This window comes from Anarhichas minor, unplaced genomic scaffold (genome assembly GCF_050575085.1).
Source record: "Anarhichas minor isolate MPS153535 unplaced genomic scaffold, ASM5057508v1 ptg000053l, whole genome shotgun sequence".
In the NCBI taxonomy this organism is placed as follows: Eukaryota; Metazoa; Chordata; class Actinopteri; order Perciformes; family Anarhichadidae; genus Anarhichas; species Anarhichas minor.
Genome location: NW_027466499.1, coordinates 1,186,367 through 1,210,000, shown reverse-complemented (window position 1 = coordinate 1,210,000; position 23,634 = coordinate 1,186,367). Strand labels below are relative to the sequence as shown.

At 43.0% G+C, this 23,634-nt stretch overlaps 2 protein-coding genes across 2 annotated transcripts in view; one reads left to right on the top strand and one right to left on the bottom strand.

The window, feature by feature from the left end:
* Window positions 1-949: 949 nt before the first annotated feature.
* LOC142931641 (uncharacterized) lies at window positions 950-3,670 on the bottom strand. The gene is made up of 2 exons (XM_076075663.1): window positions 3,204-3,670; window positions 950-2,691 (listed from the first exon to the last, which is right to left on the bottom strand). Exons 1-2 carry the CDS (start codon window positions 3,394-3,396, stop codon window positions 1,649-1,651), a joined length of 1,236 nt encoding a protein of 411 aa, XP_075931778.1. The 5' UTR covers window positions 3,397-3,670; the 3' UTR covers window positions 950-1,648.
* A 1,694-nt stretch (window positions 3,671-5,364) lies between these two features.
* Window positions 5,365-23,634, top strand: part of LOC142931620 (uncharacterized) — a 40,940-nt gene continuing 22,670 nt past the window's right edge. The window contains 8 exon segments of the mRNA XM_076075617.1: window positions 5,365-6,855; window positions 7,685-8,543; window positions 9,957-10,242; window positions 16,866-17,103; window positions 17,550-18,822; window positions 18,914-18,983; window positions 20,865-20,889; window positions 21,003-22,005. Coding sequence (XP_075931732.1) covers window positions 6,585-6,855; window positions 7,685-8,543; window positions 9,957-10,242; window positions 16,866-17,103; window positions 17,550-18,822; window positions 18,914-18,983; window positions 20,865-20,889; window positions 21,003-22,005 — 4,025 coding nt within the window. The 5' untranslated portion in view covers window positions 5,365-6,584.

The window sequence follows — 23,634 nt, the reverse complement described above, 5'->3', positions numbered from 1 at the left end:
CAACATGCTGGGTCAGCATCAAAATAAAAGCCCTTGAGATTATAAAAATTGTTTTTAAATTCTGCCATACAGAAAGTGGGTCATATATATATATATGTATACGACACATGAAGAGTTTCTTCCCGTCGGCAGTCGGGCTCATTAACAGAGCCCGGGACCCCCACTGACTGTCATCCCCAGGACAAATTCCCACCGGTCACTCCCCTGCATCCCTTCTATTACACTACTTATATCTCACTTGTTTATAGTCCTGTTATCTGTTCGTTTGTGCACTTTATTTTATTTTATATTTCACTTTATTTTATATTATCTGTAAATTTAATATGTTTCTACTTTGCACTGTTGATTGTTAAATGTTTGCACCTCCCGTCATGTCAAATTCCTTGTATGTTCAACATACCATGGCAATAAACGGTTCTGATTCTGATTCTGACATATGTATATTTCTCAGATTTCCAGCAACTTCAGAGCTCTAAGTCCAAAAGTCAACATTCATTTTAAAAAGAAAAATGTTACCATTTAGAAAATCCCCAACATGTTTAAATCCAACAAAATATTCTTCTTCAATCCTTATTTACTGGCGTTAAGCCTTTCAAAAACTAAACTTTACTAAAGAAAACCTCTTTCTTCTCCAATTTCTGAAATCCAAATTTGCTCTCCACCATTTGCAGGCTCACCTAGCTTTAAATGGGAGACGAGGTTTAATTCATGTTAACTTACACCAAAAACAAAACTGATTAACTAGCAAAAGTGGATTTGTACACGCCATAAATGGACTTGCGCCATGCACTCCAGACTAGACCGTCGGCTACAGATCATTGAAATAGGACCCTTAGTGTCAGTGCGGTAAATTAACTAATCAGATTTCTATTTCGTAATTAGGACCAGCTAGAAAATAGATAGGGGGTGACGAGTAACTGTGGGATGCATTGGAGACACGACGAATCCAAACATGCACCATTTTATTTAAACAAAAAGGGGGATGTGTCTGTATTATTTGTTAAGTAAAATGGCCACTGTCAATGATATTCACAGTTTATTATATTATTGGACTATTATTACAGATACCATCACATAAGCAGCATTTTGTCATTAGCTATAGTAATCTATAACAGTTCTGATGTTGTGGCGCATATGAATACAGAACTTTTACTTGGAACAGAGCATTTTTATTATAGAAAATGGAGACACGACAGAATGCAATTTGCTACATTATAATTGCACAAACCCAACCAAAAAGACACACGTAGGTTATTTGTTAGAGACGTTAACGATGATGTATTTACATTTTTACTACAAAGATTTAGTCGGTAGACTTGTGACTTCACCGAAATAACACCCAATACAGTGTGAGCATTTCAAGACACCACTGGACTGTAAATACATTTTGTTATTTGGAGGGAAGTCATTAAATTAATAAATCACATTTTAAAACAACAAACAGTGCTGTGGACATTAAATGCTTTGACAATTTAAAAACAATGCCATTGCGATACTAAAAACACAGCATCCAGAAAACACCAAACTATGACACAGAGAAAAAATGATTAAGTAGCTTCATCTCAGCTAAAAGGCTCATTTTGGAGACAGATTGTAGTCCATCACTGTAGAACCAAGTCTTAACCTTTTACTTGGAAAAAGAAATGCCTCAACAAGCGTCACTGGAGCTCCATGCGTTTCTGTTGCTCAAACCAACACACTTATGTTTTTTGACAAGATAGAGCCGAGCAAATCTTTGATCACAAACACAGCAGCTAAATGGTTTCACCCCAGTGTGGACAGTCAAGTGCTGTCTCAGATGTCCCTTTTGTGTGAAACCCTTACTACAAAATGAACAACTGAATTGTTTCTCCCCCGTGTGGACAACCGAGTGTCGTCTCAGATGTCCGCTTTGTGTGAATCTTTTGCTACAAACTGAACAACTGAATGGTTTCTCCCCCGTGTGGACAACCAAGTGTCGTCTCAGATCACAATGATGTGTGAATCTTTTATTACAGATTGAACAACTGAATGGTTTCTCCCGAGAATGAATTCTCATGTGATTAACTAAAAAGCCACTGGTACTGAAAAGTCTACTACAAACTGAGCAGCTGAAATGTTTTCCTTCTGTATGAAGTCCGAGATGCGTCGTTAAGGACTTCTCTTGGGAAAACCTTTTCCCACAGATGGAGCAACTAAATAGATTCACTCCTCTTTGGATTGCAGTATGCTTCTTCACATGTCCGTTGCGGATTGAAGTTTTTCCAGTATTACAGTCCAGATCACTTACAGGTACTTCATTGTTTTGTAGATGGTTTAAATCTGACTGAGGTTCCTTCATCTCCTCCCAAACTCTACCGTCATCAGTCTCAGGTTCATAGGAGAGTGAAGTCTCATACGTAGCTGGTTGTAAAGGACTGTCTGGTTCTGGTCCTCCACAGTCCTCTCCATCAGCTTCTGTTTCTATCTGTTCAGTTTGTCTTTGATGAAGCTGTGAGGACTGAGCTTCCTCTTCATAGTCTTCACTCTTCACAGGAGTGAATGAGAACTTGATGATATCAGCCTCCTCCAGACCTTGAAGCTGCTCTCCCTCCTGACTGGTCCAGAGTTCCTCCTGTTCCTCTTTAAAGTGTGGAGGCTCTGGGTCCTCTTGGTCCAGACTGGAGCTCCACTCCTGCTGCTCTTCTTTAACCACCAACAGCTGCTGGACATCTGTGGCGGATAATGAAATACATACACGTAAACCACTGAGAGCAATACTTTCCTAAAACATGTGGCGAAATGTTGCAGACCGTGTATACTTTATGAGCTCAGAAAAGAAAAGCCAGTTTTCAGCTTTGTGACGATGCATTTTCCAGCTGATTAAAGAGTTCCATGAGCTGAAGGAGGATAAAGGAACACTTCACCCTTCAGTTTATCACAAACATTCATCATCAACACATCTGGAGATATGTGTTTTTCACTGGACAGGAAGGGGATGAAAAACTAAAAAGAAACTAAAGCTTTTAGACAAATCTAGTGGAGTAAAAAAATACGTAGCAGTAGAATATTAAAATACTCTGGTACAAGTACCTCGAATTTGTACTTCATTAACTTCGTTACATTCAACCTGTGCTTGTAACAAAGTATTTTCAGTGTGATGTAGTAAAGTACATGATGTGAATACTTCTTTCCTCTCTGGTTTGTCAGCAGTTTAACGTGATACTAAACCAAAGAGAACCAACCTGCTCTGTGTAACCGAAGCTGAGGGATGAAAACAGCGTCCAGTAGTTTCCGTTGTCGCTCGTTCTCCTCTTTTGAACGAGAGAGTTCCTCCTCGTACTCTGCTATCGTTCTTTCAAACACACCAAATATCTCTTCAGCAGCCGCAGTTAGTCGCTGGTTGACTAAACATCTCAGCATTTGGACTTTAGACATTGTTAATCAATTACGAATCCCGTTAAAACGCAGTTTGTCAGACGAGCGGTTGTTGATTTCAAGCTAGCATGCTAAGCTAACGTCATGCTAGCATTGAAGGCTATCGGGAGATTCAAAACGTCAAACGTGAAGACAGGAAGCTGGACTCAAACGGGACCAGCAGAGCGCTGATAGTTTCCTCCCGCTTTGTGTCAGTTTACGTGTTTAAAAGGGAGGAAAGTCGTTAAGCAAACGAAGCCTCTTCAGGGAGCCGCCATCTTGTCTAATCAGTATGGTGAAGTACTTCCGGGGCCTGGTTTTAACCTTCAAAATAAAACTTAATTTATTGGCTTTCTTTATATGAACACATGCAAAATGATTTCACTCGGAGTTTTTGGTTGCTCTCAATGCACTTACACAGAAATATATATTTAGGTTCAGGTTACTTTTATCTGTACCCGTAGGTAGACTTGGTTTATACTCGAGGTAGGTGGATATATCAATGTCAATTGATATAAATTGTATTTATATTGCCCAATATAACAAATAAAAAAAACTTTAATGGTGGAGCAACAGAGTCAATCCATAGGATATAAATCATACATCTTAAAAATGATCTTTTCCTCCTCTAACGGTAAACAAAAATATCTGAGTGGTGCTTATGTTGTAAGTCCATTTAATTTAATTTGTATAGCCCAATATCACAAATTACAAAATTTGCCTCGGAGGACTTTACAATCTGTACAACATACAACATCCTCTGTTCCTGGACCCTCGTATCTGAAAAATACCCCCCCCAACGGGACATTTCAGGTTGTTGACATTGACTTTACTTCACTGCCACTAAGACGCAAGGAAAGACCAAGTGAGGGAAACGGGGATGACATTAAGGCCAAATCCCAATGTCCCCCATAAACCCTCAAACCCTGAACCCTCAAGGACTTACTGACGTCACCTGGTAAGTGGTGAGTGTGAGGGCTTGAGATGGTGTGAATATGAACGGGACAGCACTTTGCTGCAACATATCACGTTACCATGAAAACGACAAAAATTATGATGTATAATTGTATGTATTTATTGTATACTTTGTACTCCCTGATTTGAACGTCTTCAGGCTCTTTCCTCACTAGATGAGGTAACTCATATAATCTATTTACTCGTTTTGTCAAAACAGCTTCAATGACAAAATCAAATATTTGATGAATAAATAAATAAATATCCTCTGATTTCATGTTTATTTTTTGTTCCATCTTTAACCCTTAATATTTAAGGGGACATTGGGATTGGGCCTTGGACCCAATCCCAATGTCCCCCCTTACGGACTCACGGACTTTGAGGCGCGCTTCCGCGAAGTCCGTGAGGGTTTAGGGATGTCCCACTGTCAAATCATCAAGTGTTTGAGTCTCTCACAGACATCTTGAGCCCTTTATGAACCCTTTCCGTAAGTCAGCATGGTATGCTGACTTAGCCTAAGGGAATTACCCACAAATCATTGCAATGTGACGTTAAACACGGGGTAGCCAGTGGACGCATGGAGACGTTAAAAAAAAGGTAAACAAAGAGGACTGCTCACTTGTGTTCAGCCTGTCATATTAAATTTACTCAGAAACATTAAGGGTTAAAGATGGAACAAAAAATAAACGTAATCAGAAAATATTTATTTATTTATTCATCAAATATTCATTGAAGCTGTTTTGACAAAAACGAGTAAATAGATGATATGAAGTTACCTCTCATCTAGTGAGGAAAGAGCCTGAAGACGTTCAAATCAGGGAGTACAAAGTATACAATAAATACACACAATTATACATCATATTTCTTGTCATTTTCATAGTAACGTGATATGTTGCAGCAAAGTGCTGTCCCGTTCATATTCACACCATCTCAAGCCCTCACAGCCTCTCACACTCACCACTCACCAGGTGATGTCAGTAAGTCCTTGAGGGTTCAGGGTTTGAGGGTTTAGGGGGGACATTGGGATTTGGCCTAAGAGACTTGGGATGTACCCTTGGAGGAGCAGTGCTTGCGCTCGCGCTCGTCTGTAGAGACTAGTCTGGACAGGAACACGCAGCTTGGGGTAGAACGAATTCTGCCCCAAGCTGAATCTATTTGAGGACGCTGATTGGCTAAATTGTATGTCACACATTTATATCTTTAACCAGCAATTGGCTAAACTGCTTAATAGACCCGCCTCTTTAGGGCAGTTTCTCCAGCGCCCCAGAGCTGCTGAGACGTGCACCCGCGGAGAGGACGTGCAGGAAAAGCATATATTTACTGCAGATATCATATTTTACACATATTACTGGTGATTCCATATTTCAAAAACACAAATATTGACAATTTGTATCGTTTATTATTATTATTATTTTATTTGTTGTGGCTCAAGGTGGGGCGGCGCCTTAGCGCCCTCTATTGACCAGCCGCCACTGGTTGTTTAGCCTTTTTTGTTGTTGTTTTTCTTTTAAGTTGTTTTTGTCTTTCTGTAGTTGTTTTTTGTCTGTTGTTGTTTTGCTCCTTTTTGTAGTGATTTACGTCTCTTTGTAGTCGTTTTGTCCATTTTCATTGTCGTTGTGAGTCTCTTTGCCTCATTTTGCAGTTGTTTTTTTCTCTTTGTAGTTGTTTTGTGTCTCTTTGTAGTTGTTTTGTGTCTCTTTGTACTTGTTCTCTTTCTCTTTGTACTTGTTCTCTTTCTCTTTGTACTTGTTCATGTTTCTCTTTGTAGTTGTTTTTATTTTTATTTTGTGGTAATTTTGAGTCTCTTTCTGGTTGGTTTGTCTCTTTAAGTTACATTTTTATAGGTGAAGGCCTGGACCTTATAATCTACATAATTCTACATAATTGTATTTCATTCCATCATTTTTGTTTTTACAGTGGGTAAAATATGAATATTTCTATCACCTCTTGTCACTTTCTAAAATATAAAATAGGTAACGTTTGTCCTCTCGGAACCATTGATGACCAGACATTGTTTCTTTACGACATCAATGTCTGCCGGAACTCAGCCGAATTGTTTACTTTTCTGACGCAGTCGGTCAGTGTTAGACAGAAACAAACCAGCTGAGGGGCATTTTATCGGTTTTGTTTCGGTGTTTTAACCGTTACGACGTTTATCTATCAGCGTTCTTCATCTTCAACCACAATACCCGGAAATGTTTTGTGTTTTTTGAGGATAAAACGCTTCATTTTAATCAGGGAGAGTGAAAACCAACATGTCCGCCCACCGACAGGCGTTCCCCTCGCCTTCCTCTCCGTTCCCTCCCGGAGTCGTGGAGGGTTTCGTTGGTGTGGACCGTGAGAGCAGCCCGCCGCCAGACATGGAGACCCTGAGGCTGTTCGTTAACGAGCGGCTGGCGGCGGCAGTGGACGACATCCTGGGGGAGCTGGGGAAGACTGTGGCCCGGTACCGGGAGCAGATAGACCGCCAGCGGCGACAGCTGGACCGCCTGAGGTCCGAGGAGGGCGAGCGGAACCAGACGGCAGGTCGGTTCCTTCTGGACATTAACATGTTTAATGCTTTAATGCTGTTTTACATTAATATATCAAAAAGAACAGTCGCTAAATATACGACCTCAAAAAACAAAACAGGATGCAAATAACAGCAGAAATAAGAGTACTATATATATATGTATATGTATATATATATATATATGTATATATATATATATATGTATATATATATATATATATGTATATATATATATATATATGTATATATATATATATGTATATATATATATGTATATATATATATATATATATATATATATGTATATATATGTATATATATATATATATATATATACATATACATATATATGTATATGTATATATATGTATATATGTGTGTGTGTATAGTTAAAACAAACCCTTAATTTAAAATCTCACAATACAGAACTATCATCAGCAAAATTAACTTACGGTATCGAAAATAAAACTATCCTGTGATACTGGAGATTTTATGCCGAAACTGATATCATTATTTGGGAGGGCTTCATCGGCCCAATGTGACATTTTAAATACATTTTAGACATTTTAAAGGTAATAAACTTGTCGGTGCTCTCTGGTAGAGTTTTACTGAAATAACTATATGCTCGGACTCAAGAAATAGACGGAGCCGAATTAACAACAACTGCAGGATTTTACACCAAATGGATCTAAAATGTTCGTGTTTAAAAAGGTCTGATTAAACCTGCAGACACCTCGGAGTTAGTTCTGGATTTATTCTCATCCGTTGCTGGATGATTTGAAACGTGCACACAGTTTTATTTATTCATAAAAACTCTTGTTTTTGTCTTCTGCCTCCCGTCAGACTGTCTGCGGACTTCCTCCTGGATAAAACCTGATGATCGGATCCTGAGTGTCCAGCTGGACCAGACTGACATCGGCGCCTCGCCTGCTCAGATTAAAACAGAAGTTGGCAGCGAGGAATGTGCAGCTTCAGAACGAAACGGGGACTTTGATCCAGCTGGGGGTTCGGAAGCAGCGAGCAACGGCCGCCTCCTCGCCGAGTCCTCTGAGACCGAAGACAGTGGAGACTACTGGAGAGAGACCGCAGGCCTTTGGAAACCAGAGGAGATGGAAGAAGAAGGACAAAGTTCATCTCAGAGCAGGACTGATCTGTCGCAAGACCATCAGCCTCCGCCGATGTTCAGCTGTAAAGTTTGTGGAGAGTCCTTTCAGAGGATTAATTTTCTACTCAAACACGCATCGGCACATTTGAGAGACTGCAGCCTGTGCGGGAAACGTTTGGAGCAAACGGAGAACCTGAAGCTTCACCTCAGAGTTCACAAGGAGTCGTCGTTCCGCTGCAGCGTCTGCGGTCAGAGCTTCACCCTGCGGGGGAACCTGAGGACGCACATGAGGATCCACTCGGGCGAGCGGCCGTACGGCTGCACCGTCTGCGGAAAGAGCTTCGGCAGGAGGGCGACGCTGGTGCGGCACGTCCGCAGCCACACGGGCGAGAAGCCGTTCACCTGCGTGTACTGCAGCCGCGGCTTCGTGGAGAAGGGCAACCTGACGGTGCACCTGCGGACGCACACCGGCGAGAGGCCGTACTGGTGCTCCAACTGCGACAGACACTTCAGCCAGCTGTCCTGCTTCCACAAACACCCCTGTCAGAGGAGAGGCCTGACCAAGACGATGACGGGGACTGTGGCATCGCAACGCTAACGTCCTTCAAGAGCTGTGAGGACGGATGATGAGTTTCACCGGTAAAAACCCTCTTATTCTGAACTCAAAGTGATGGTGAGGAACTTTTATCTGGTTCTGAACCAGCCTCAGTTTAGTCCTGATCCTCTATCAGACCTCCATCAGTAAAGAGACCATCAGAGAGAAGATGGTCTGTTTCTATAGAGTTATTCTTAATACTCGTCATCGGAGCCACCGGGTCGGATTCTGGTGAAACCAGATGACATCATGCAGGTTCACCAGAACCTCCTTCAGCTCAGACTCCAGCAGAGACCGGTCCACCGTGGACAGACCCAGATCCTCCAGCAGAGACTCCTCCTCCTCCTCCTCCTCCTCCTCCTCCTCCTCCTCCTCCTCCTCCTCCTCCTTCAGGAGCAGAGCTTCTCCTCTCTGGGAGTCAACACCGACACCACCCTGCTGGAGACCCAGGACGTATTGCTGGACCCGCTGGAGGGAAGGGAGGCACGGGAGAACCAGAACCAGGACTAAGAGGGGCAGACTGTCAGACCCTGCTGCAGTAAAATGAGAGGTTTTCTAAAGAGACTCTGGTGTTCAGAAACACTACCACTTTAGTCCACAGGGGGCGACAGAATCAGAAGTGGTTTATTGTCTAGTACAGGGGTGTCAAACTCAAATACACAGTGGGCCGAAATTAAAAAATTGCTACAAGTCAAGGGCCAGACGGGTTCAACGTTTATTGACAACTTATTGAAAGAACCTTAGTGCACATATTGAACCTGGAACTAACAAGGCCTGTAGAGTATTGCCTATAAAACAACATTAATTATGAAATAAATAATACATAAATAAATAAAAATAGAAGTAATAAAATCAGTTTCATTAATTGCTGATGGCTCTATCTGCAGTTTTTCCAGTGTAATTTCAAGTGAAAACATTTTCTACAGGCAAACAGCCAAAAATAATTTACTTCAAAGAAAAATCAAATGTTCTGTAGTAGCAAGAGAAAAAAAAATGCAAAAATGAAACTGCATTAAAAACTGAAAATGCGTCAAAGCACCGTTTGCTGCTCTGTGATGCTCACTGGTCTGAGCCAGACACTTGGTGTCTCATCTTGGATACAAGTTCATCAATGTCTGGGGTCAGGCTCTGAGCTGAGGAAATCCTCAGGATTGAGTGAAGGTGCTCATCAGTAAGACGAGTCCTGTGTGAAGTTTTGTTTATCTTCATCAAAGAGAACAGTTGTTCACACAAGTATGTGCTGCCAAACATAGAGAGCGTTTGAGCAGCCTGGGAGCGCAGCTGGGGCATTGTGTCGGGGATGAAACGTGGAAACTCTGCAGCGCCCACAGACTCATATTTTGCCTTCAGTGTGTCATTAGATTGGAGCTCAATCAGCTCCATTTGGAGGTTTGATGGTGCGTTTTCCACGTCAGCTGCAAATGGATTACTGAGCAGTTCAAACCTGCTTTTTTGGGCTTCAAAATCGGCAAATCGCCGTGTGAAGTCAGCACCAAGTATGCCGAGTTTTTCAGCAAACTGTGCAGTTGGGAAGGCAGCGACCTGCTCTTTCATTGTTTGGCAATGCGGAAAATGGCTCAAGTTTTCCTGCAGCATCTGCGTCTCCCACAGGAGCAGCTTGGCTTTAAAAGCCCTCACTGTAGCGTACATGTCAGTGATGACACGGCCCCGCCCCTGAAGCTGCAGGTTGAGCGCTTTCAGGTGGCTCGTGATGTCACACAGAAACATTTTATTTCGGAGCTCTGTTGTGTCTTTCCCTTTGCTTTCCATGAACTCACAGATCTCCTCACGCAACTGGAAACATCTTTCCAGCACCTTTCCCTGGCTTAGCCATCGCACCTCTGTGTGATAGAGCAAGTCACCATATTCTGTACTTAACTCCTCCAGGAAAGACTTGAACTGGCGGTGATTTAAACCTTTGGCTCTGATAAAGTTAACCGCTAATGTTATGATGCTCATCACATGTTCCATTTTCAAGGCTTTGCCACACAACGACTCCTGGTGTATGATGCAGTGATAAGCTGTCAACTCACTTGTGACGTTTTCCTCCTTCATCTTTTCTCGGATCCTCCCCACCAATCCACTCTTTTGACCGCACATCGCAGGCGCTCCATCTGTTGTCAGTCCCACAAGTTTATCCCACGGCAGCCCCATTTTATCTACACATCTGGACACCTCTTCAAAGAGATCTTTCCCCGTAGTTCTGCCGTGCATTGGGTGTAATCCCAAAAACTCTTCTGTTACGCACAGGCTTGAGTCCACTCCACGGATGAAAATTGACAGCTGGGCAGTATCAGAAGTGTCGGTGCTCTCATCCGCAGCAACGGAGTATGCCATGAAATCTTTTCCCTTTCCCACAAGCTGTTGTTGGAGATTGGCAGCAAGGTGACGCACACGGTCAGCAACGGTGTTTCGGTTTAGGCTCACATTTAAAAATGCTTGCCGTTTTTCTGGGCACACGGCGTCGCAAACTTTAATCATGCAGTTTTTGACAAATTGCCCCTCGGTAAAGGGCCAGGCTGATTTTGCAACCTCTGCTGCCAAAATAAAACTGGCCTTAACAGCAGCCTCGCTTTGTGATTTGTCTTTAGTGAACATAGCCTGCTGTGACACCAGACTTCTTTTTAACTCCTCTACCTTCTGTAGCCTTTGTGTCGTGTCCAGATGCTTGTATCTGTCTTGGTGCTTCGTTTCATAGTGTCTTCTTATGTTGTATTCTTTCATTACAGCCACACTGTCTCCGCACAGAAGACACACAGCTTTGCCCTTTACATCCGAACACATACTGTTTTCAAATTCCACCTTTCGTTTAGCCATTTTTTGGGTCGAGGGATAGTTGAAAGTTGACACAAGTGGTATGTAATACAGACTGTGAGGCGCACGTTCGCGGGCCCGCGATTGATGTGCCGACACACGGGCAGTGCATTGTGGGATTTGTAGTATTATGGTGGTGCGTGCGATATACCGGCGGGCCAGCTCTAATAGTAAATAGATTTTATCATGCGGGCCAAAGATAATTCATTCACGGGCCGGATGTGGCCCACGGGCCTTGAGTTTGACACATGTGGTCTAGTACATTACACACAAGGAATTTGGCTTGGTGATTGGTGAATAACAATAAGACAAAAAAACAAATAAAAGTATGTTATTAAATTGTCATGTGTATTAAGTGTGCTAAGAAGAGATGTTCAAAGGTGTGGAACAATAAGAAATTGTACCGGGGATGTAAGTGAGTCATTGGGGGTCCCGGACTTTATTGATGAGCACAACTGCAGATGGGAAGAACCTGTTTTTGTGGCGTGAGGTCTTGGTCCTGATGGAGGTCTTGGTCCTGATGGACCGCAGCCTCCTGCCAGAAGAACAGGACTCGGAACAGTTTGTGTCCAGGGTGAGAGGGGTCGGCTGCAATCTTTCTTGCCCGCATGAGGGACCTGGAGGTGAACAAGTCGTCACCCTCTCAGCAGAGCGAATGATGCGCTGCAGTCTGAACTTGTCCTTGGCCGTGGCTGCAGCGTACCAGACGGTGATGGAGGAGTCAAAGTCCTGATATTTAAAGCATTTAATAATGGAACCCAATGAATTGTTTAAACAGTTGTATCCATATAGAAACCTGATCCCTAAACATTACCCGGCCTGTATAACAACAATAGGACCCCTGATACATATGTGGAGCGTGAGATTTGAAGCAAAACACAAGGCGCTCAAAAATACTCTCTTAAAACTTCAAGAACATCCCTAAATCTCTATCATTGGGAGACCTCACCTTTAAACCATGTTGAGTATGGACCCTTGAAGTGATTTATTGTGGACATTGAGGACAACAGTGACATGTTTGCCTGAGCCCTGCATGCTGATGTACCAAAACACATCTTCTCTACCAACTGGGTTACAATGCGTGGAGCAGAGAACAGGGCAGGACTCATCATCTGCAGTGAGATTGATCATGATAAGCCTGGCTTTTGCAGAATAAAGAAGATACTTTTAGTCGACAGTGTTCTCTACTTTGGACTCAACTAGTTTGTGGTTGACCATTTCAGTGAGCATTTCCATGCCTACCAAGTATGTGAAAGTGATAAAGTATTGTTATTAATAAGCCCTTTGACTTACAAAGTGCTTGTGATGGAGATGAGAGCCGATATATTGTTCCATTATTTTATTGTGCAGATGCAGTTAAGTTGTGCCCATGGTGCTTGGAAGATTTTTACTGAATAAAAAGAAAGATAAAATTGTTTGTTTCAATGATTTTTTTATAGTTGTTCACTGTTACGTCTTGTGGGTGAACACATTTAAACGTATGTGAACACAGATACACAATTCAGTGTTAAAAATACACTTTCATGTCTCATAGAACAACACTGTGAGCGTCAGATATTTAACTCTATTAAAGGGTTAAATATCAACACTGTCCAAAGCGTAACTCTGAACCGGTGAGAATTATATAAATACTGGTATAGTGTTCATTTAAACACTATACAAATTGATTTCACACTTCCAATTTTGCTGTTTGGTTATTGGTCCCTGATCCCAGAGTGGTGCCGCTTAATTATTAATATATGTTAATAATCCAATTGATATTAATAATTGTATTAATGTCAATAATTTAAGTTTTAATACTTGCTAATAACCAAACCCTCTCCTGCCAGATCCCAACAAAGCTTTATAGTGTTATTTATACTGTTAAAAAAATGTTTGCTGTTCTTCTGTAATTATTAGGTGCCATTTCTATCACTGCAGGCCGTCCTGTGTCACATGACAATAGATGCATAGATTAGATAGACACTGCATAGATGTTTGTTATTTCTGCTATTTTGCATGTTTAGGAGTATAATTGGCAATTAATGTGTTTATACATTGACTTCCTCAAGTATGTGTTTAATGTTATAATTTCTCACACACTTGTTACTTTCACCACCAGGTGTCCCTGTTGTTCCTCTTGTATATTGTTTTTCATGGTTTTGTTAAAATGTGTTATGATTTAGGTTAGATGTTTTACTTGGTTGTTTTTGTAGCCCTTGACTAGTAATGTGTGTGTTGTGGAAATGTATCATATGGTTCTTTTAGTTATAACTTGCATTGTTTAAACCTGCATATATCACCCTAACCCTCTTCCCACGGAAAGGCTGGGAACCTGGCCTTGGTGGCCAACAACATCTGTGAGGGGGAGGGTGAAGGGAGAGGAGACGAGATAACGCGCATATATACTCTGTTTTGTCTTTTTTTAAATTTTGTTAGACCTCCGAACCATCCGTGGGGAAAGAGCTCTATCCATTCAGCTGAATTTTGATTGAAGTGTCTGTTCATTAAATATGTTTTTAATACTTTAAGAAGTTCCATCGTGATTATTTCTCACAGAGAGGTTAAAAAGAATTTTATCCACCACAAATGGCGACGAGGATGGGATCGGACGAGTAGCCAGGACTCCGTTAGACGACGGAAGCGCAAACGATATAGCTGTTCCTCCCTGAAGGTGAGAGGCTGTCAGACGGTGTTCCAGATTGCTGTACCGATCCTTGAACCGGAAAAAGAATCCCACTCGGTGAGAGATTATCTTGTGATGGAGCAGACACTTTGATGGTTGAACTTCGGGCTCGCACGTTTAGAGTGCTGGACATTAGGTCCTAGGGTAACTTGAAGGTTTTATAGAGGTTTGGTGTATCCTTTCAAGTTGAGTGATCGGACCAGATGTTCTTAAAATTCTGAGACAGTTAACTAGAGAGAAGTTGGTAAACCGGTATTCTCGCACCTAGAGGGTGGCGGACAGACGTGTCCCGGTGAACTTGTAGTATTAAAAAAAAAAGAAAAAGATTTGGTGTATCCTTTCAAGTTGATTGATTGGACCAGATTGGGTTTGAAGATACCAGAATCAAGTAACTAGAAGAAGGTGGGTAAAATTCAAAGTTAGTCTGAGCCTGAGCAGCCTGATGCCAAGGTCTTATCTCCAATAATAAAATACATGTGGGACAAAGATAATCGAACGGCCAAACAATTGGAAAATGGACGAAATTGGGGTTCCCTGGAAAAGGCAACTTTAGCCTAGGAAAAAAAATTGGATCAACTCAAACCGTGTCTGGAGCAGAGAGGACAAGGCGAAGCAGAAACAGATGAAGTAATGTCCAAGAGGTAAAGAAAGAAACAAATATATTTGAATAAGACATATATATAGAATGCAAGAGAACTTTTACCTCCTTTGTGCGTTATTATAAAATATCTGCGGCATTCGCACCAGCCGTAATCGACCTGCAGTGTGTTGTATACGACAATGGAGTATAACCATGCAGTGACAGCCCTGACTGAACTTTGTAAAAAGGCTTTTACGTCATCCGTGAGCCTGAAATACATCACACCTAATAGAGTTGTGTGATATGGAATACTGCAACATGCAGAACAACAACAGACAACAAGAAAAGACTGAGTTTGTCAGCGCAAACCCGAGGATGCCCAGCTGACAATGGAATCAGGCCATGACCTGCGAGGAGGAAAGGACGGAGACAACAGGGGAGAAAGAGGAGAACAGAGGGGCAGAGGCTTTGAGACACACACACTAGCTGAAAACTTTGTGTGCCAATCCGGACACAGGAGAAGAGACTGCCACCAATCTATATGGAACAAAGACTGGTGGGAAGGCTCAACAATCAGAGGAGGGGAGGAGCAGGCGGCGGGGCGGACCCCAGTGATGGACCCCAGTGATGGACCATTCCACGCACACACATTACAACACAGAGGGTGAGTTAACTTTAGATTCTGACTATGACAACCTTGTACATTCAAAACACACATTAGAAACTAGACAGACACCACTAACACCCACATACCATGTGTATTCGAATGAAAAATTAAGGTTTTAGAAAGTTACCACCGATTATGTTACTATTATGTAACTATTAAGATGGAAATAACGACTTCCATACGTTTAAGGGCTTTTATTTTGTAGGTTACCAACTAACCCGGATGTTCTTCTGAGAACAACATGGCGCCTAACGTTGTAAGCAGCAGCAGCGTCTCTTTGTTGTGCTGATAAAGTCTCAGTTAGCTCCATCAGTACTGATCCATCAGAGTCTCTGTGTGTCTGGATAAACATGTCTGAATGGACTTTTAGCTCTTCACCTTTTTTTCTGGATGTTTCTCCTCTGACTCATCTCCCGGTAGCCTACAAAGCTATTGAAGTTAGCTTAGCATGCTAGCTGGAAACAGACCGACGGGGACGGAAGTGATCCACACAGCGCTAGTCAGAGTTTAATGAGAGCAAACGGTGTTTGTGACGCAGTTTGTGTGGATGTGAGAACATGTCTAAAGTCCAAATGCTGAGATGTTTAGTCAACCAGCGACTAACTGCGGCTGCTGAAGAGATATTTGGTGTGTTTGAAAGAACGATAGCAGAGTACGAGGAGGAACTCTCTCGTTCAAAAGAGGAGAACGAGCGACAACGGAAACTACTGGACGCTGTTTTCATCCCTCAGCTTCGGTTACACAGAGCAGGTTGGTTCATTAAACACTCAGCATCTTTAACACACAAAGTAGATGAGATGAGAACGTGCAGCGTGTTGAAATCTAAAATATGTTCACATCACATAAGAGAGTTAACGGAATTGTTTCCTTGTCCGGACAGTTTTTTAGCGAACATTCCAATAACATCCACATCTATTCGGACCAACTTCTATCCTCGTTGTAACCACTGGGTGCTGTTGGTTTAATCCTACCGACACAAACACTTAAAGGAATTATGGTGTTCATGTGTTTCATTTGATGACAGCAGTCAATATAACAACTGAACAATTATTTGAACTGTACATTGAACTAAACATCGGAACATTTATTTTTATGACAAAACCGGTCATCCGGTGGTGACTGGACTTTAACTGCTTGTCAGGGGCAGGGCGTGCAGCACTCGGGCTCTTTCTTGTATTTAGCAGGAGAGCGAGTTTTCCCATCTTCACCACGCAGATATTGTTAGTTATAGTCAGTTATTGTTATATTTCAGGTGGTTGACGCGACATATTTTCCAAAGCGCGCTCTCTGTCCGCTATTTTTTATATTATATTTCTAATCATAACAACCACTGCTGGCTTTCAACAAATGTACAGACAGTCTCTCTCACTCTCAAACACACACACCCACACACCCCAACATGATTTGCATCATTTACTAGATCATTGTGCATGAATATACTTTATGTAGCCTGGCATATAAAAAAAATATGTCTGCTGTTATGTTTCAGAGCTACAAACAAACAGCTGCCTACCTTTAACTAGCGCTACGATTCTTTATTCGTTTTTTCCGGCTGCTTTGAAATTGGTAGGTTGGGCTGGATTCTACTGCCCTGACAGGGGGAGGTGAACCTCACCCATCAGGTGTTCCACATCGGCCAGCCTAGTAGACCTTACCCCGGGAGGCATGATGCTGCAGTTTATGTACAGGTTCTCCAAGAGGCCCTCCATCAGAGGCTCGAGGCCAAGACAAGAGGGTCAAAGGTCATGACCGTCTTCAGGCTGAAGAGGAGTCATACAGGTCTTACAGCCGGGAGAGACAAAAACGTTCAAGATACTTTCTCATTGGTGTACAAAGGTAATCGACAGTGATCAACAGCGTCAAACAATGATAATATCATTAATATCAATAATGGAGGTCAGCAAAAAAGAAGACTCCATCTCTCACCCCCTCTCCTTCCATTCATCAAACTAAACCAGGGAACAGCATATATCCCCATTTCTATCCCCAACACCATGTGACTCAATTACCGTAAGTGACCAAATAGGGTGTACAAAATGGCCCATGCTGTACCTGACTCCTACTCTAATGTTATAGAAACAACTCCCGCAAAGAGAAACTTAGTATCACAGCCAGGTAAAACACATGTCAGTTTGTTTTAGTTTGAATGAGGTCTGAATATGTTCTACAAAATGTGCAACATGTCTCCCCACATTATAGGAAAGTAGTGAAATCAGTGGATTAGTTGTTAACATGAAATTACAGTTTTCTAAGGTGTGTATGTAATTCATTATTTTCCACAGACGTCCAGCAGCTGTTGGTGGTTAAAGAAGAGCAGCAGGAGTGGAGCTCCAGTCTGGACCAGGAGGACCCAGAGCCCCCACACGTTGAAGAGGACCCAGAGCCCCCACACATTAAAGAGGACCAGGAGGACCCAGAGCCCCCACACATTAAAGAGGACCAGGAGGACCCAGAGCCCCCACACATTAAAGAGGAACAGGAGTACCCAGAGCCCCCACACATTAAAGAGGACCAGGAGGACCCAGAGCCCCCACACATTAAAGAGGAACAGGAGTACCCAGAGCCCCCACACATTAAAGAGGAACAGGAGGAACACTGGACCAGTCAGGAGGGAGAGCAGCTTCAAGGTCTGGAGGAGGCTGATATCACCAAGTTCACATTCACTCCTGTGAAGAGTGAAGACGATGAAGAGGAAGCTCAGTCCTCACAGCTTCATCAAACACAAACTGAACAGATGGAAACAGAAGCTGATGTAGAGGACTGTGGAGGACCAGAACCAGGCAGGAACTCAGATCCAGATAGACATCCAGAACCAGATACTAATGAGAAGACTGGAGACTCTTCTGACACTGATGACAGTGGTGATTGGAAGGAGACCAGAAAACCTCAGTCAGGTTTAAACTCTGTGAATAATGATGAAGTTCCTGTCAGTGATTCAATATGTAGTGCTGGTGAGAAACTATTTAGCTGCTCAGAATGTGGTAAAAGTTTCACTCAAAGTGGAAGTCTGAAGAAACACATGAGATGTCACACAGGAGAGAAACCTTTCAGCTGCTCAGTCTGTAATAGATCTTTTTCAGTGAGTGGACATTTAGAGAGACACATGCTAACTCACACAGGAGAGAAACCTTTCAGCTGCTCAGAATGTGGTAAAAGTTTCACTGAAAATGGAAGTCTGAAGAAACACATGAGATTCCACACAGGAGAGAAACCTTTCAGCTGCTCAGAATGTGGTAAAAGTTTCACTCAAAATGGAAGTCTGAAGACACACATGAGATTCCACACAGGAGAGAAACCTTTCAGCTGCTCAGTCTGTAATAAATCTTATTCAGTGAGTGGACATTTAGAGAGACACATGCTAACTCACACAGGAGAGAAACCTTTCAGCTGCTCAGAATGTGGTAAAAGTTTCACTGAAAATGGAAATCTGAAGACACACATGAGATGTCACACAGGAGAGAAACCTTTCAGCTGCTCTGAATGTAGTAAAACTTTCACTCTAAATGGAAGTCTGAAGAGACACATGGTAAGTCACACAGGAGAGAACCCCCTTTAGTTGTTCTGGTTTTGATGAATTTGACATTAATTCCACTCCCTCACCTGTCAACAAGACCCTGAGATAGTTGAACTCCCTCTCTTGGGGCAGTGACTCATTTCCAACTTGGAGGGCGGTATCCACAGATTCCCTGCAGAGAAACATGGCCTCAGACCCGGAGGTACTGGCTCATCCTGACGGCTTCCCACTAAGAGTGTTATACTTTCAGATATCAATATACTCGTTGCATGTAATCCCATATTGCTTAAAGACGTTTCAATTATTGAATTGCTTTAATGTGTGACTTTCTATCATTTATCAAAATGTGATCATACGTGCTTGTAATGTTGATTGTTATGTTACAGACCTGCAAACTTGTCACTTCGGTGAAATTCACCGTTTTGACTCAAAAATATATCATCCACGTGAATCATGTAGATCCGTAGAGTTTTTTTTCGGGGGGGGGGTCAACTTGCCAGCGAGCGTTTCTGAGATTGGAGTGAGACGAGGTGAAAGGGTCTTGATCTTCGTGGTCTTCGCAATAGAACATCTTTGACGTGTTGAGTCTTGGCCAATCAGCGTTCAGATGTCTACAGCGTCTTCATTTCCCTCCGTTAAAGTTTAAGTTCCGTTATGTTCCGTTACCGTTCAGACTTGCTGGGTTAAGTTAACGTCCACTGCATGCAGAAATTTGTCGACTGTTAACATTCATCATTATCGCGATTTAGAAGGAAAAAACGTAACGTGATGAAACATGCAGCCCCCCGTGTTCCGGTTCAGTTCACGCGGTCACTCATTAACGTTAAACCAGAACACCGGCGCATCTGGTTGCAGGTTGTTTGTTTTAACTCAAAGTAGAATGAAAGGCCCAGATACTAATGAGATGATGAGGTCAAAGAGCTTCAGGGAGAGGAGGCTGTTTGTGTAGTGCAGCTTGACGCAGGGCTGAGATGTGAGTGGAGCTAGGCCTGGATAAAGGTGGAGCTGGGCCTGGATAAAGGTGGAGGTCTAAACAGACGTGAGTACAGCTTTTTGCTGTCACAGTATTTTAAATACATTGATAAGGCAGGGTATGCTAAATGCAGCCTCTGCTCCAAGGAGATGAACTACAGCAACAAGGGCTCACATGTCCTCTCATCACACTGTTCACTGTGATGACCACAGCCAGTGGACCAACAGTCCCAACAGTCCCACGTTGCTCTCAAGAACCCTGAAGTACTGAGAGGGTTAAGGTGCCTGTACCTTCATTTCAGCGGGTTGCTAATGCAGAGGTGTGTATAGATCACAGCTATTATTTTACTCTTGATAAGGTACCTCAGTCAGAGTAGATTATCATTTTAATTGAACTGGATTGAATGCATATTAATTGCAAATAGAAGATAGGCCACAGTTCTAACAGCTTTACAGTAACAATAGAAGTTAATATGAAGACGTACAGTAACAGGGTTCAATGAAAACGAATCACTTTATTTGTACAGGCGATGGTTCTCGCTACTCTTGCTATCTTTGTTTTTATTTGACCAAAACCTTTGAAAATGAGACTGAGGTCTCAATGGATTTTGTCTAAATAAAGGTTAATATTAATAATAGAGCTGAAATAGTGATTAATAACTGAATAATAAATTAGTTTTTTGCTTAAAGTAAATGTCTTATCACTGAATTTTCTTCTCAGAGTACACCAGAATGCTACATTTTAAAGCTCATATTTCAAATAAAAGGAGCACCCCCCGACAGGGTTTCGGGCTTGTCACCTTTTTCACCTCTCATGAGTTTGCAGGTATGATGTTAAAGCTAATGAATTAAGTGAACTTTGGGTTAAACTCACTCTGACATGATTGAATGACAGCCAGCAGAGGAGAAAGATTGTAGATTCAAAAACTAACTATTGTCTTAGTTAGGGGACATCCTGTTCAGTGAGGGCTAGACAGACACCTTCTACAAAGGAGGGGGCACAAAAGCATTCAACTTAAAAAGTAGGTATGTCAGAAGGGATAGGACTATTGGAACTGTTTTGTCCAATGATTTAAGAATGTTCTGTTGTCTACCTTATATGGACCCGGAGGTTGCAGAAAGCGCCAACGAGAAGGGTACAAATAGGAGACAAAGGATCGAGGCTTCTGGACGCTCTTCTTAGAGCTTTTAGGCTTTTTGAGAACTTGGTACATTTGAGATTTTGTATGATTTATTACTCATTACCCAGCAGCCGCAGCAGGATCTCCTCCTGCAGATCCCCTGCAGGTGGCGATCACAAACCAAGGAGTTCTTCTGGGACAGCAACATCATCTGCTGCATGATATGCGGGGATCACAGCAAGCCATCGGGTCTCAGGTGGCTGAGATCGGCAGCATGGTGCAGGGACTCGCACAGCCCCGCCCCTCCCCCCTAGATTCGACGGCGGGGTACACGCAACTGGTCCGTGAGTCATTTGTTCCTTCTCCTGAACCCTTCCATGGAGACATGAGGGGATGTAGAGGTTTCCTGCTCCAGACGACGTTTGTGTTCAACCAACAACCCCGCACGTATGCATCGGACAGTTCTAAGATTGCCTATCTGACCGAGTTGCTACATGGCCGTGCTCTGGACTGGGCCCAGGCCTGGTTCACCCAGAACCTGTTGGATACGGTTTCTTTTAGACAATACCTGGGGGCGTTTAAGAGAGCTTTCGACCACCCTACATACTCTCAGGACGCTGTACAGAACCTCCGGCTCCGTCAGGGCTCTGCTAGCCCTGCTGAATATTCTATTAACTTTCGTATCCTGGCCGCAGAGTCCGGTTGGGAGGAGAGGGCGCTAAAGGGTTTTTTTCTCAGCAGCCTGTCGGAGGGATTAAAGGACGAGCTTGCTGTTCTGGAGGAGGCTAACACACTGGAAGACCTGATCGCTCTCACCATCCGACTGGATACTCGGATGCAGGAACGTCGGAGAGAGTGTAACTACAGGTTCCCGGCACCGGATCGTCAGCCAGTAACCACTTCCGGTCGCCGGTCCCCAGTTCCACCTCGCCGCCGCAGCCCAGGCCACCAGTACTCGCCCGCTCCGGCACCTTCTCCCGAGGATCGGGATGTACCCGTGCAGTTGGGACTGTTCCATCTGTCTCAGGGAGAGAGGGTGCGACGAATGCGTTCTGGAGCCTGCCTCTACTGCGGCGAGCCGGGCCACCGTATCCCTGTCTGCCCGGTGCGACCAAAAGAGAGGGCTCGCCAGTAAGAGTGGGAATACTGCCGAGCGACTCCACCCAACTTCCCCGTCTCAAGTCTTGTCTCACACTGCCAGCTAAGTTATGCCTGCCGTCCGGTGCTCTACCAGTCTTGGCCCTCATTGACTCCGGAGCAGAACAGAGTTTTTTGGACTCCTCCTTGGCTCCTGGACCACAACCCACAGATAGACTGAGCTGGAAGCAGAATCATCGGTTGGAGCCCTAGATGTCTTTCGAGGTGCCTCAAGTCCGCCATTCCCCGGCAGACCTCTTCTCCGGCAGATCTCGTTCCTCTTGTATATTGTTTTTCATGGTGTTGAGAAAATGTGTTGTGATTTAGGTTAGATGTTTTACTTGGTTATTTTTGTAGCCCTTGACTAGTAATGTGCACCCTGAACCAAGTGTACTTGGTACTGTGATGTGAAATTATTGTATCTTTGTGTATTTGAATAAAATCTATGAAATCACACAGTTCTGTTTTACATCGTTGAGGGAGCAGATGTTCAGAAAATGATCAGAATTAGGGTTGGGTATCGTTTGGGTTTTTTTCCGATACCGGTGCTAAAACGATACTTTTAAAACGATACCGGTGCCTGAACGGATACTTTTTTCTTCAAATTGAACAATATATTAACTGTTTAAAGTATACTATGAATATAAATAAATACAAAACACTTGGCTTCAAACTTTTTAACTTAAAACTATGAACAATATATTAACTGTTAACAGTTCACAGTATACTTAAATAAATTAAAATAAATACAAAACACACACACTCTGTACACACACTACAGCTTCAAACTTCAGCAATTCTTTTGCAGAAATATGAGCATATTTGCCTTCTCTGGCAAAATACGACCTCTCCTGACTTATTTCATTTTATTAGCGCCAATTCATCGTTTGCCAACCGCCACTACACCTCAAAGAAGAAGAAGGTTTCGCGTGCCTGTGGATGTTAGCGCTAAGTACCCGGATGTCGATGGAGGAAGTCAGTAGCCTGCCAGCCCTATGACAGATCTCGTTCTCGTTTTGTTGAAGAAATCATGGCCGAAGCTTCGCCAGAATGATGGAGGGGTTTGTTTCTAAGCGCGCACGGCTCGTCCAGTTGTAATAATACTATGAGTGAGGAGCGGAGGACCGGTCCTAGGACGAGCTAACCTAGGACGGAGTCATCAGAGTAGTGTAAAAAAAGTATTTCAATCGGCTCAGGCACCAAAAGGAAAGACCGAAATCTGCGTTGCATTTCGGTCCGGTAGATACCGGTCGTATAGGAACCGGTACCATACCGGCACCGGTTTTTGGTACCCAACCCTACCGACACCACGCTGCTGGAGACCCAGGACGTATTGCTGGACCCGCTGGAGGGAAGGGAGGCAACGGGAGAACCAGAACCAGGACTGAGAGGGGCAGAGTGTCAGGCCCTGCTGCAGTAACATGAGAGGTTTTCTAAAGGGAGTCTGGTGCTCAGAAACACTACCACTTTAGTCCACAGGGGGCGCCAGAATCAGAAGTGGTTTATTGTCTACTACATTACACACAAGGAATTTGGCTTGGTGATTGGTGAATAACAATAAGACAAAAAAACAAATAAAAGTATGTTATTAAATTGTCATGTGTATTAAGTGTGCTAAGAAGA